Source organism: Aplysia californica, unplaced genomic scaffold (assembly GCF_000002075.1).
Source record: "Aplysia californica isolate F4 #8 unplaced genomic scaffold, AplCal3.0 scaffold00127, whole genome shotgun sequence".
NCBI classification, from domain to species: Eukaryota; Metazoa; Mollusca; class Gastropoda; order Aplysiida; family Aplysiidae; genus Aplysia; species Aplysia californica.
In genome coordinates, this window is record NW_004797397.1 from 883,568 (window position 1) to 898,192 (window position 14,625).

A 14,625-nucleotide genomic window follows, 5' to 3' on the forward strand; every position below is an offset into this window, starting at 1 on the left:
ACACTAGGTATAAAGTAACCAATATTAAGTAAATGTACTCCACAAACTAAAAAACACTAAATTAAATACACTTCAAAAACTGAAAGGAAAAGAACACTGAGTAATCAAAACTAACTGTAACATATTAACTGATCAAGAATAATTATACAACACTAACTGGATAACGCTAAGAAAGACCAGCTAGCCAATGCTAAAACACTAGCTAAGCATCATTACACCTTATCTAACAAACTCAAGTTGTAAATTAAATATTACTAGATTTAAATTTAAGGAAAAACAGACTAAAAAGTTATTCAGAAAAGAGCTTAAGTAATGAATACTAACTTTAACTTAACAATATTAACTAATCAGCAATAACTATAAAACCATAACTGAATAACGCTAACTATGAAATACCAGCTGGCCAATTCTAAAACACTAGCTAACCATCATTACACCTCATTTAACAAACTCAAGTTGTAAAACATTAGCTGTCTCCATCAACCACTGACAAACTGCGCCCACTACTAACTTATCAATGCCAACAATTAAAGAACACATATTAACCGCTGATAAACCAAAATCAACCTCTAACTACCCACCATTAACCATTTTAACAACCATTTTAATTACTAACTTACCAACACTAACCACTAACTAACCAACCCTAACAACTAATTAACTAACACTAACTCCCCCAGACGTGAGCGCTCGGTAGCGCCGTCTTTTTAATCAGGCCTCAGTGTACTGTGTACTCTGTGACGGTCCCAAGCCCGTGAAAACTGAGAGGGAAAAGACGAGTTCTGTGATGAAGAGAACTGTAGCAATGTGGACAAATTAAAAATGCGCCTATGAAATAAACATTGTTCCCCCTTTGCCCTCTGCGAAATATAACCCTAAATACTGAGCATACAAGTGCTTCAACTCTTTTTTGACATACTACTCTCCTTTTTCAATTTCCAGTTTTACAAATTTGCCCTCATTTTCTTGATCTTTTCAGCTCATTGTTACTTTTATAACAACAATAAATAATTTTAAAAATAAAGAAGACATGCCTTCTAAACAAAAGTAAAGAGACTACGATAAACAACATTGAGCTGTTTCAGCTTGGGCTGGAGGGTTTACAACAGGTCTTTCGATTTCTTTGTTTGATTCAAAATGTAGCAACCTTATTCGTGTGTCATATCGCTGAGCATTACCAGAATGTTCTTAGAGTAAATCTAGTATTCTCTGCCGACACAGCCAGTATGTATGTGTGTCTGTATGTGTGTTTGTTTGTTTGTTTGCTGTATATCCAGAATCCAGACCATTTTGGACACAACTGAAATCGCGCCGGGGAAAAACAGAGTCATTTTCAGTAACTCCACAGATAAAATGTCTTGTAAAAGGCGTTACTCACTACAAGATCAGAAGCCCTCACCTCTGCGAACTCTTCCCTTTGCCCTCCTCCCCTCCCCTCCCATTTCATCAAACCCCTACATTCCCCAAAGGGCACCTTTCCACCCATTCCCCTCCACCCACACTTCTTCTATATGCTTCTACATTCCATTCTCTTCGAATACGTTTTGTTTACTGAGACTTTTAAAAAAACCTTTAAAAAACCCACCAAAAGAACCAACAACCAAGAGCAACAAAAACGAACACACAAACATAAACAAACGTGATCAGTCTCCCCATACCCCGTGACCTGAGAAAGAGAAGAAAACAAGGAAGAAATTCCCCAGTAGTCCGTCAGGAAAACCGAACAATGACCAATCCCAACACTCTCAGTTCAGTCGCCTGTCTCCCCTCGACACCTCTCATTTCCCCACCCCGCACCCCTCCACCCTCTCCCCCCTTCCAATCCGTTCTCTGTTCTTCATTACTCCAACCCCTCCCATCCCTCACCTGTTTTTAATATTTGAATTATTTTTTTTTAAACAAAACAAACCCAACGTGGTCAGTCTCCCCATTGATCTGAGAGTGAGAAGAAAACAAGGATTATCAAAGAAAGATGAACACAGTTAACATTTCTTTGTCGAAGGCCAGAGAACCCAAACAATGGCCAATCATAACACTCTCAGTTCAGTCGCTCGTCTTGGGATCTTACAATGGGTGAATAAAAGGCGTGGCTTAAGATATGAGGGCCGTCCTATTCCACGTTTGTAGCCACTCGTGATTTAACTTACTGTGTCAAAAAAATGTCATTAAAGGCACATGGGTTATTTCTGCCAACGAAGTACAGGATGTAGTTACTTTTACAATCTGTCCCCGTGGTTTTATGCACTTCGCATAATTTAGCCAAATTTGATCATTTTTTTGCGTAATTTCTAATTTTTCCCCCTTTTTTGCTCTTTGTATAAATTAACAGAATCGCATAATTTCACATTTTTGGGTTCAGTTTGCATAATTACACATTTTTTCTTTCATAAAAAGACGGGGCAGTACAATGTATATGAAATGTGTTTTGAAAAGTGAAGCATTAATAAATATATTTTTACTTTAATTTTTTTAATTCCTATTATGAGGTATTGGGAGTTTGGGGGGGGGGGGGGGGGGCTATGTGGTGGTTAGGTTTCTCTAACTAACCACGTTGTCACAAGGCTTTATTTACAACAAAAAAATAGTACAATTCTGTTCCCGATCTTCCTTCAGCATCTATTCCCGCGAAGAAGCAAGTGAGAAAGGCTGGTCACTGTGTGTCGGTCTTCTTTTGGAGAACAAGCCTTTGATGTCTACTGGTCACTATTGGGTGACCGCCCTTTGATGACTTCTGGCCATTGCAGCGTCGTCTTTGATGTAGACAATGGAAGCCACGTAAAAGCAATGTGGGGGGGGGGGGGTGAATCTTTGTTGATGTTATTGAAGACAAAAAAACAAACACTCTTAGATAATACGGTGGAAACAAGTAATAAAACCACGACATAATATTGTCAGCCCAATAATATCATCTAAACATTATTGTTTTCTAAAAGCACCGATTAAAAGAACACACAAAATGAAAGCAGGTACAAGCCTTTGGGACAAAGAAAGTACAGTGGGCCCCGCTCACATGTTGCTCCATTAAGCTTTTTCAAATTTGTCAAAATAATTTATTTGTGGTATAAATATTGTTAGAAGGAAAATAAAATTGACATGAGCTTTCTTTAACTGTGAGCTTGTGAGAGTGGCTGGTCAGTGTGTGTCCGCATTCTTTTGGGAAACCGCCCTTTGATCTCTGCTCGTCATTGTTAGGTGACCGCCCTTTGATGTCTACTGGTCATTTGCCAATGTTGAGTGACCGTCCTTTGATGTCTAGTGGTCACTGTGGTGATGTCTCTGGTGTAGGCAATTAAAGCCGTGTCAAAACGTGCCAACGGTCACAAACATTAATTTTCTGTTTTATTTACATAATAAAATTTAACACGTTATCTTTTGATAGTATTTATTACGTTATCCAATATTTAGCCTTCATTCAAGTTTACTAACGTCATTTTACAAACATCAGTATGTCTGTTTCTATTAAGGGTACATTTATTTAAATCATTGTCATGAGGCCTCGTTTACTACTAAATACTATACTACTTTGGTTCACGTACTTGCTTCAGCATCCATTCCGGCGAAGAAGCAGGTGAGAAAGGCTGGTCACTGTGTGTCGGTCTTCTTTGGGGAAGCCGCTCTTTGACATGTGCTAGTCGAGGCTGGCTGGGTGACCGCCCTTTGGTGTCTGGTAGTTGTTATTGTGTGACTCCACTTTGATGTCTACTGGTCACAGTTGGGTGACCACCGTTTACTGACAGGTGGTCACAGACGGATAACCGCCCTTAGTTTCTGATGGTCATTGTTGAGTGACTGCCTTTTAATATCTGCTGATCTCTACCGGGTGACTGTCCTTTGATGACTGGTGGTCTCTACTAGGTGACTGCCTTTGTTGTCTGGGGGGGGGGTCAATGTTGGATAACCTCCCTTTGATGCCTACTGGTCATAGCGGCGGAGTCTGTGATGTAGACAATTGATGCCGTGTCAAAGCAAGAGCCGACAATCATTATTGATGTTTATGACAACATCCCCCTTCTCCCACCCCCAAATAAATATTTTGTTTTAAAATGAAAGAAAACAGAAAAAATGACAAAAACAAACCAAAAACAAACAAAACAAAAACAGCAAAACAACCCCCCCCCCCACTGAATATACACTAGTAAAAAATTAAATATGGAGGTTCATACTATTCTCAACTAATTCACCCGTCAAAGAGCTGTCTAACTTATTAAAATTTACTTACCGTGTTTACATATAACTATTTTTATGAGTAAAGTAAAGTAAAGTTGTTCCCGAATCCGATCTGGACATTGGAGATTGCCATGTTAGTGAGACAACTTACAAGAATTTCGGCCTTTTCTATGAGAACCGATTGAAAACAAAGAAAAACAAAACAAATAGAAAACAAATCAAAGAAGGAAAGACTTGACTGAGAGCATTTTACTTTGAGGGAAAAAAGGTTGCTTGTTCATACTTTTTCAAATTTGTCAAAATAATTCTTCTTTTTTTTCGACATATCGTTTGCAGGAAAACGTGACAAGAGTTATCTTTAACTCTGTTGCACTTTGTACATCATCTGTGAGCTTGTGAGAGTGGCTGGTCAGTGTGTGTCGGCCTTCTTTGGGGAAGCCGCCCTTTGATGTCAGACGGTCATTGTTGGATCACCGCCCTTTGATGTCTGATGGTCATTCTTGAGTAACTACCCTTTGATGTCTACGGGTCGGTTTTGGGTGACCCTCTTTGATGTTTGATGTTCCATGTTGGGTGACCGCCCTTTCATGTCTGAAGGTCATTGTAGAGTTACCGCCCTTTGAATTCTGATGGTCCTTGTTGGGTGACCGCCCTTTGATGTCTGATGGTCATTGTTGGGTGACCGCCCTTTGATGTCTGATGGTCATTGTTGGGTGACCGCCCTTTGATGTCCGATGGTCAATGCAGCCGGCGTCTGTGATGTGAACAATGGAAGCTATGTCAAAGCAAGGACCGACAATCGGTGTCGGTGATTTTGAAGACAAATACCCCTCTTTAGGGGGACGCTTGACTCCACTATAAAAGTGAAGGGGTCTGGACATTCCTTCAGTTCAGCATATCGCTCTCGCAGTGACAGGTTGGATACGTCTTGTATTTTCCTCTACAGAATTTCTCGACAACTCGGCAGATATCTAGCATGGCTACTCTCACGTTTCCCGATGTCACCGTCATTCGTGATGGAGACTTTCTGAACAATTTCAACTTGAAGTTTGTGCGTGTCCTTGCCAAGAAGAAGAATTCGCTAGTTTTGGAAGCTTCCATGAAGAACGACGACTCCATTCGTAAGGCAATCAAGAAGATCCCTTACCTGGACAGTAAAGGACGACATCGAGGTCTCGAGGACAGCACCGAGGAGTTGACCATCATGCACAACGTTCAGCACCCGCACCTCATGAAGATGGACTGGGTGGTCACGTGTGACAGCTTCCTGGCTATCTATATGCCCCTGTGTTCTCAGGGATCTTTGGATGGATTGCGTCAGTCGCTCCAATGGGACCAAGTGGAACGGGTTTTCGTACAAACCGCCTGTGCCCTGAGATATCTCCACGACCAGCGCTGTGTACACGGGGACGTGAAGCCAGACAACATCTTCCTAGACGCCTCCGGCAACGCCATCCTCGGAGACTTTGGTTGTTCTCAGATCTTACCTGATGGAGAAAACACCGTGAGTCGCTGGAGAGGAACTCTGGGATACCATGGACCTGAGTTTTTCCTTGGTTACAAATTCGACCCTTTTCTGGTAAGTTTTTCTTCTTTATTTTTTACGTTTCAGCCTTGATTTGTTGTGGTCATTACACAGGTTAGACGTGCGTTTTTAGCACACAGAAAGGTATCTGCTGTTTGTGTTTATTCTGCCAAAGAAATATTATTACTTTTATGTCTACGCTTTCACCCTTTTGTCTAATTCATCGGTATTAGGGTGTCATCACTTTTATTACACAATCTATCTATATTATTTGTAGCATGATATCGTTATCAATTGCTTCAATTTTTATGATGTTTGATATTAATGTAACGTGATTCCGATGTCTAATGTTCCGGTCATTTGTTTTCTTTTTTTTCAGATGGACGCATACGCACTGGGAGCCACGCTGTGGTCTTTGGTTTTCAGACTCAAACCAGCAGACCTGGATCTACTGGACGTTGTGAGGAATTTTTCTCTGCCCGAAATGTTCAGGTAAGACAGCTATAATACTGTCATGGTTTACTGAATTGTATTATATATCAGAACGCAGTAGAATGGTTTCCACCATAGACGTTTTCGTTGTATGCTTTGATGTGAAAGTATAAATTGTATTGAAACGTTGATGAAGTTCTGTGTGGATACGGGGCTTAAATAAACTAAAACATTTTTATATCTTTGACAGCATTTTTTTCATATAACTGAAGACTTTTATGTTTCAATTATTATACATTACTAATACCATCTTGCATCGCTTGGTATCCAGTTATATATCATGTTATGTGTCATCTTTGAAGCATTTTAAACGCATGTTATCATTTCTTTTTACTAATATTTAATTTGTTAAAACTTTTCTAACCTCAATCTGTATTTGTTTTCCTCCACAGAGAAGTTCTGAAAGGACTTTTGCGCGGAGATCCTCAGAAGCGACTGTCTGTTCCCGGCCTCTTGGAGTTCTTGTCTACTCGTGAGAAGCTCAGGGGAATTATGGAGGGTTTGTGAGAAACACGGACCTTTGGTAGTCGCAACCTTTTTTCTTTCTATTAACTAATTTGATACTAATTTTTCTTTCCTACTAACAGTAATAGCACAACCCAACACCGAGCTCTTTTAAATCTCGCTGACTTAATTTTAATTACAGTTTTGGTACCATTAAAAGCAATAACATATTTTTTTTAAAGATTAACCCGAACACTAACGAATTTTTAAAAACCCTTTTTAATTGACACTAGGTATAAAGTAACCAATATTAAGTAAATGTACTCCACAAACTAAAAAACACTAAATTAAATACACTTCAAAAACTGATAGGAAAAGAACACTGAGTAATCAAAACTAACTGTAACATATTAACTGATCAAGAATAATTATACAACACTAACTGGATAACGCTAAGAAAGACCAGCTAGCCAATGCTAAAACACTAGCTAAGCATCATTACACCTTATCTAACAAACTCAAGTTGTAAATTAAATATTACTAGATTTAAATTTAAGGAAAAACAGACTAAAAAGTTATTCAGAAAAGAGCTTAAGTAATGAATACTAACTTTAACTTAACAATATTAACTAATCAGCAATAACTATAAAACCATAACTGAATAACGCTAACTATGAAATACCAGCTGGCCAATTCTAAAACACTAGCTAACCATCATTACACCTCATTTAACAAACTCAAGTTGTAAAACATTAGCTGTCTCCATCAACCACTGACAAACTGCGCCCACTACTAACTTATCAATGCCAACAATTAAAGAACACATATTAACCGCTGATAAACCAAAATCAACCTCTAACTACCCACCATTAACCATTTTAACAACCATTTTAATTACTAACTTACCAACACTAACCACTAACTAACCAACCCTAACAACTAATTAACTAACACTAACTCCCCCAGACGTGAGCGCTCGGTAGCGCCGTCTTTTTAATCAGGCCTCAGTGTACTGTGTACTCTGTGACGGTCCCAAGCCCGTGAAAACTGAGAGGGAAAAGACGAGTTCTGTGATGAAGAGAACTGTAGCAATGTGGACAAATTAAAAATGCGCCTATGAAAATAAACATTGTTCCCCCTTTGCCCTCTTCGAAATATAACCCTAAATACTGAGCATACAAGTGCTTCAACTCTTTTTTGACATACTACTCTCCTTTTTCAATTTCCAGTTTTACAAATTTGCCCTCATTTTCTTGATCTTTTCAGCTCATTGTTACTTTTATAACAACAATAAATAATTTTAAAAATAAAGAAGACATGCCTTCTAAACAAAAGTAAAGAGACTACGATAAACAACATTGAGCTGTTTCAGCTTGGGCTGGAGGGTTTACAACAGGTCTTTCGATTTCTTTGTTTGATTCAAAATGTAGCAACCTTATTCGTGTGTCATATCGCTGAGCATTACCAGAATGTTCTTAGAGTAAATCTAGTATTCTCTGCCGACACAGCCAGTATGTATGTGTGTCTGTATGTGTGTTTGTTTGTTTGTTTGCTGTATATCCAGAATCCAGACCATTTTAGACACAACTGAAATCGCGCCGGGGAAAAACAGAGTCATTTTCAGTTACTCCACAGATAAAATGTCTTGTAAAAGGCGTTACTCACTACAAGATCAGAAGCCCTCACCTCTGCGAACTCTTCCCTTTGCCCTCCTCCCCTCCCCTCCCATTTCATCAAACCCCTACATTCCCCAAAGGGCACCTTTCCACCCATTCCCCTCCACCCACACTTCTTCTATATGCTTCTACATTCCATTCTCTTCGAATACGTTTTGTTTACTGAGACTTTTAAAAAAACCTTTAAAAAACCCATCAAAAGAACCAACAACCAAGAGCAACAAAAACGAACACACAAACATAAACAAACGTGATCAGTCTCCCCATACCCCGTGACCTGAGAAAGAGAAGAAAACAAGGAAGAAATTCCCCAGTAGTCCGTCAGGAAAACCGAACAATGACCAATCCCAACACTCTCAGTTCAGTCGCCTGTCTCCCCTCGACACCTCTCATTTCCCCACCCCGCACCCCTCCACCCTCTCCCCCCTTCCAATCCGTTCTCTGTTCTTCATTACTCCAACCCCTCCCATCCCTCACCTGTTTTTAATATTTGAATTATTTTTTTAAAAACAAAACAAACCCAACGTGGTCAGTCTCCCCATTGATCTGAGAGTGAGAAGAAAACAAGGATTATCAAAGAAAGATGAACACAGTTAACATTTCTTTGTCGAAGGCCAGAGAACCCAAACAATGGCCAATCATAACACTCTCAGTTCAGTCGCTCGTCTTGGGATCTTACAATGGGTGAATAAAAGGCGTGGCTTAAGATATGAGGGCCGTCCTATTCCACGTTTGTAGCCACTCGTGATTTAACTTACTGTGGCAAAAAAATGTCATTAAAGGCACATTGGTTATTTCTGCCAACGAAGTACAGGATGTAGTTACTTTTACAATCTGTCCCCGTGGTTTTATGCACCCCGCATAATTTAGCCAAATTTGATCATTTTTTTGCCTAATTTCTAATTTTTTTCCTCCTTTGCTCTTTGTTAAAATTAACAGAATCGCATAATTTCACATTTTTGGGTTCAGTTTGCATAATTTCAAATTCTTTCTTTCATAAAAAGACGGGGGCAGTACAATGTATATGAAATGTGTTTTGAAAAGTGAAGCATTAATAAATATATTTTTATATATTATACAATTCTGTTCCCGATCTTCCTTCAGCATCTATTCCCGCGAAGAAGCAAGTGAGAAAGGCTGGTCACTGTGTGTCGGTCTTCTTTTGGAGAACAAGCCTTTGATGTCTACTGGTCACTATTGGGTGACCGCCCTTTGATGACTTCTGGCCATTGCAGCGTCGTCTTTGATGTAGACAATGGAAGCCACGTAAAAGCAATGTGGGGGGTGGGGGAATCTTTGTTGATGTTATTGAAGACAAAAAAAAAACACTCTTAGATAATACGGTGGAAACAAGTAATAAAACCACGACATAATATTGTCAGCCCAATAATATCATCTAAACATTATTGTTTTCTAAAAGCACCGATTAAAAGAACACACAAAATGAAAGCAGGTACAAGCCTTTGGGACAAAGTACAGTGGGCCCCGCTCACATGTTGCTCCATTAAGCTTTTTCAAATTTGTCAAAATAATGTATTTGTGGTATAAATATTGTTAGAAGGAAAATAAAATTGACATGAGCTTTCTTTAACTGTGAGCTTGTGAGAGTGGCTGGTCAGTGTGTGTCCGCCTTCTTTTGGGAAACCGCCCTTTGATCTCTGCTCGTCATTGTTAGGTGACCGCCCTTTGATGTCTACTGGTCATTTGCCAATGTTGAGTGACCGTCCTTTGATGTCTAGTGGTCACTGTGGTGATGTCTCTGGTGTAGGCAATTAAAGCCGTGTCAAAACGTGCCAACGGTCACAAACATTAATTTTCTGTTTTATTTACATAATAAAATTTAACACGTTATCTTTTGATAGTATTTATTACGTTATCCAATATTTAGCCTTCATTCAAGTTTACTAACGTCATTTTACAAACATCAGTATGTCTGTTTCTATTAAGGGTACATTTATTTAAATCATTGTCATGAGGCCTCGTTTACTACTAAATACTATACTACTTTGGTTCACGTACTTGCTTCAGCATCCATTGCGGCGAAGAAGCAGGTGAGAAAGGCTGGTCACTGTGTGTCGGTCTTCTTTGGGGAAGCCGCTCTTTGACATGTGCTAGTCGAGGCTGGGTGACCGCCCTTTGGTGTCTGGTAGTTGTTATTGTGTGACTCCACTTTGATGTCTACTGGTCACAGTTGGGTGACCACCGTTTACTGACAGGTGGTCACAGACGGATAACCGCCCTTAGTTTCTGATGGTCATTGTTGAGTGACTGCCTTTTAATATCTGCTGATCTCTACCGGGTGACTGTCCTTTGATGACTGGTGGTCTCTACTAGGTGACTGCCTTTGTTGTCTGGGGGGGGGGGGTCAATGTTGGATAACCTCCCTTTGATGCCTACTGGTCATAGCGGCGGAGTCTGTGATGTAGACAATGGATGCCGTGTCAAAGCAAGAGCCGACAATCATTATTGATGTTTATGACAACATCCCCCTTCTCCCACCCCCAAATAAATATTTTGTTTTAAAATGAAAGAAAACAGAAAAAATGACAAAAACAAACCAAAAACAAACAAAACAAAAACAGCAAAACAACCCCCCCCCCCCCCCCCCACTGAATATACACTAGTAAAAAATTAAATATGGAGGTTCATACTATTCTCAACTAATTCACCCGTCAAAGAGCTGTCTAACTTATTAAAATTTACTTATCGTGTTTACATATAACTATTTTTATGAGTAAAGTAAAGTAAAGTTGTTCCCGAATCCGATCTGGACATTGGAGATTGCCATGTTAGTGAGACAACTTACAAGAATTTCGGCCTTTTCTATGAGAACCGATTGAAAACAAAGAAAAACAAAACAAATAGAAAACAAATCAAAGAAGGAAAGACTTGACTGAGAGCATTTTACTTTGAGGGAAAAAAGGTTGCTTGTTCATACTTTTTCAAATTTGTCAAAATAATTCTTCTTTTTTTTCGACATATCGTTTGCAGGAAAACGTGACAAGAGTTATCTTTAACTCTGTTGCACTTTGTACATCATCTGTGAGCTTGTGAGAGTGGCTGGTCAGTGTGTGTCGGCCTTCTTTGGGGAAGCCGCCCTTTGATGTCAGACGGTCATTGTTGGATCACCGCCCTTTGATGTCTGATGGTCATTCTTGAGTAACTACCCTTTGATGTCTACGGGTCGGTTTTGGGTGACCCTCTTTGATGTTTGATGTTCCATGTTGGGTGACTGCCCTTTCATGTCTGAAGGTCATTGTAGAGTTACCGCCCTTTGAATTCTGATGGTCCTTGTTGGGTGACCGCCCTTTGATGTCTGATGGTCATTGTTGGGTGACCGCCCTTTGATGTCTGATGGTCATTGTTGGGTGACCGCCCTTTGATGTCCGATGGTCAATGCAGCCGGCGTCTGTGATGTGAACAATGGAAGCTATGTCAAAGCAAGGACCGACAATCGGTGTCGGTGATTTTGAAGACAAATACCCCTCTTTAGGGGGACGCTTGACTCCACTATAAAAGTGAAGGGGTCTGGACATTCCTTCAGTTCAGCATATCGCTCTCGCAGTGACAGGTTGGATACGTCTTGTATTTTCCTCTACAGAATTTCTCGACAACTCGGCAGATATCTAGCATGGCTACTCTCACGTTTCCCGATGTCACCGTCATTCGTGATGGAGACTTTCTGAACAATTTCAACTTGAAGTTTGTGCGTGTCCTTGCCAAGAAGAAGAATTCGCTAGTTTTGGAAGCTTCCATGAAGAACGACGACTCCATTCGTAAGGCAATCAAGAAGATCCCTTACCTGGACAGTAAAGGACGACATCGAGGTCTCGAGGACAGCACCGAGGAGTTGACCATCATGCACAACGTTCAGCACCCGCACCTCATGAAGATGGACTGGGTGGTCACGTGTGACAGCTTCCTGGCTATCTATATGCCCCTGTGTTCTCAGGGATCTTTGGATGGATTGCGTCAGTCGCTCCAATGGGACCAAGTGGAACGGGTTTTCGTACAAACCGCCTGTGCCCTGAGATATCTCCACGACCAGCGCTGTGTACACGGGGACGTGAAGCCAGGCAACATCTTCCTAGACGCCTCCGGCAACGCCATCCTCGGAGACTTTGGTTGTTCTCAGATCTTACCTGATGGAGAAAACACCGTGAGTCGCTGGAGAGGAACTCTGGGATACCATGGACCTGAGTTTTTCCTTGGTTACAAATTCGACCCTTTTCTGGTAAGTTTTTCTTCTTTATTTTTTACGTTTCAGCCTTGATTTGTTGTGGTCATTACACAGGTTAGACGTGCGTTTTTAGCACACAGAAAGGTATCTGCTGTTTGTGTTTATTCTGCCAAAGAAATATTATTACTTTTATGTCTACGCTTTCACCCTTTTGTCTAATTCATCGGTATTAGGGTGTCATCACTTTTATTACACAATCTATCTATATTATTTGTAGCATGATATCGTTATCAATTGCTTCAATTTTTATGATGTTTGATATTAATGTAACGTGATTCCGATGTCTAATGTTCCGGTCATTTGTTTTCTTTTTTTTCAGATGGACGCATACGCACTGGGAGCCACGCTGTGGTCTCTCGCTGTGGTCTCTGGTTTCAGGTAAGACAGCTATAGTTGTGAGGAATTTTTCTCTGCCCGAAATGTTCAGGTAAGACAGCTATAATACTGTCATGGTTTACTGAATTGTATTATATATTAGAACGCAGTAGAATGGTTTCCACCATAGACGTTTTCGTTGTATGCTTTGATGTGAAAGTATAAATTGTATTGAAACGTTGATGAAGTTCTGTGTGGATACGGGGCTTAAATAAACTAAAACATTTTTATATCTTTGACAGCATTTTTGTCATATAACTGAAGACTTTTATGTTTCAATTATTATACATTACTAATACCATCTTGCATCGCTTGGTATCCAGTTATATATCATGTTATGTGTCATCTTTGAAGCATTTTAAACGCATGTTATCATTTCTTTTTACTAATATTTAATTTGCTAAAACTTTTCTAACCTCAATCTGTGTTTGTTTTCCTCCACAGAGAAGTTCTGAAAGGACTTTTGCGCGGAGATCCTCAGAAGCGACTGTCTGTTCCCGGCCTCTTGGAGTTCTTGTCTACTCGTGAGAAGCTCAGGGGAATTATGGAGGGTTTGTGAGAAACACGGACCTTTGGTAGTCGCAACCTTTTTTCTTTCTATTAACTAATTTGATACTAATTTTTCTTTCCTACTAACAGTAATAGCACAACCCAACACCGAGCTCTTTTAAATCTCGCTGACTTAATTTTAATTACAGTTTTGGTACCATTAAAAGCAATAACATATTTTTAAAAAAGATTAACCCGAACACTAACGAATTTTAAAAAAACCCTTTTTAATTGACACTAGGTATAAAGTAACCAATATTAAGTAAATGTACTCCACAAACTAAAAAACACTAAATTAAATACACTTCAAAAACTGATTAGGAAAAGAACACTGAGTAATCAAAACTAACTGTAACATATTAACTGATCAAGAATAATTATACAACACTAACTGGATAACGCTAAGAAAGAGCAGCTAGCCAATGCTAAAACACTAGCTAAGCATCATTACACCTTATCTAACAAACTCAAGTTGTAAATTAAATATTACTAGATTTAAATTTAAGGAAAAACAGACTAAAAAGTTATTCAGAAAAGAGCTTAAGTAATGAATACTAACTTTAACTTAACAATATTAACTAATCAGCAATAACTATAAAACCATAACTGAATAACGCTAACTATGAAATACCAGCTGGCCAATTCTAAAACACTAGCTAACCATCATTACACCTCATTTAACAAACTCAAGTTGTAAAACATTAGCTGTCTCCATCAACCACTGACAAACCTGCGCCCACTACTAACTTATCAATGCCAACAATTAAAGAACACATATTAACCGCTGATAAACCAAAATCAACCTCTAACTACCCACCACTAACCATTTTAACAACCATTTTAATTACTAACTTACCAACACTAACCACTAACTAACCAACCCTAACAACTAATTAACTAACACTAACTCCCCCAGACGTGAGCGCTCGGTAGCGCCGTCTTTTTAATCAGGCCTCAGTGTACTGTGTACTCTGTGACGGTCCCAAGCCCGTGAAAACTGAGAGGGAAAAGACGAGTTCTGTGATGAAGAGAACTGTAGCAATGTGGACAAATTAAAAATGCGCCTATGAAAATAAACATTGTTCCCCCTTTGCCCTCTGCGAAATATAACCCTAAATACTGAGCATACAAGTGCTTCAACTCTTTTTTGACATACT

At 39.5% G+C, this 14,625-nt stretch overlaps 1 protein-coding gene and 1 long non-coding RNA gene across 2 annotated transcripts; both read left to right on the forward strand.

Annotated features, from left to right (window-relative positions):
• The first annotated feature begins 5,143 nt into the window (after nucleotides 1-5,143).
• LOC101857636 (serine/threonine-protein kinase GRIK1-like) lies at nucleotides 5,144-6,992 on the forward strand. The gene is made up of 3 exons (XM_005096377.3): nucleotides 5,144-5,746; nucleotides 6,072-6,184; nucleotides 6,577-6,992. Exons 1-3 carry the CDS (start codon nucleotides 5,144-5,146, stop codon nucleotides 6,689-6,691), a joined length of 831 nt encoding a protein of 276 aa, XP_005096434.1. The 3' UTR covers nucleotides 6,692-6,992.
• A 5,944-nt stretch (nucleotides 6,993-12,936) lies between these two features.
• Nucleotides 12,937-14,415, forward strand: LOC101857871. The gene is made up of 2 exons (XR_004858445.1): nucleotides 12,937-12,971; nucleotides 13,364-14,415. It is a non-coding gene; the product is annotated as an uncharacterized LOC101857871 (long non-coding RNA).
• Nucleotides 14,416-14,625: the final 210 nt, after the last annotated feature.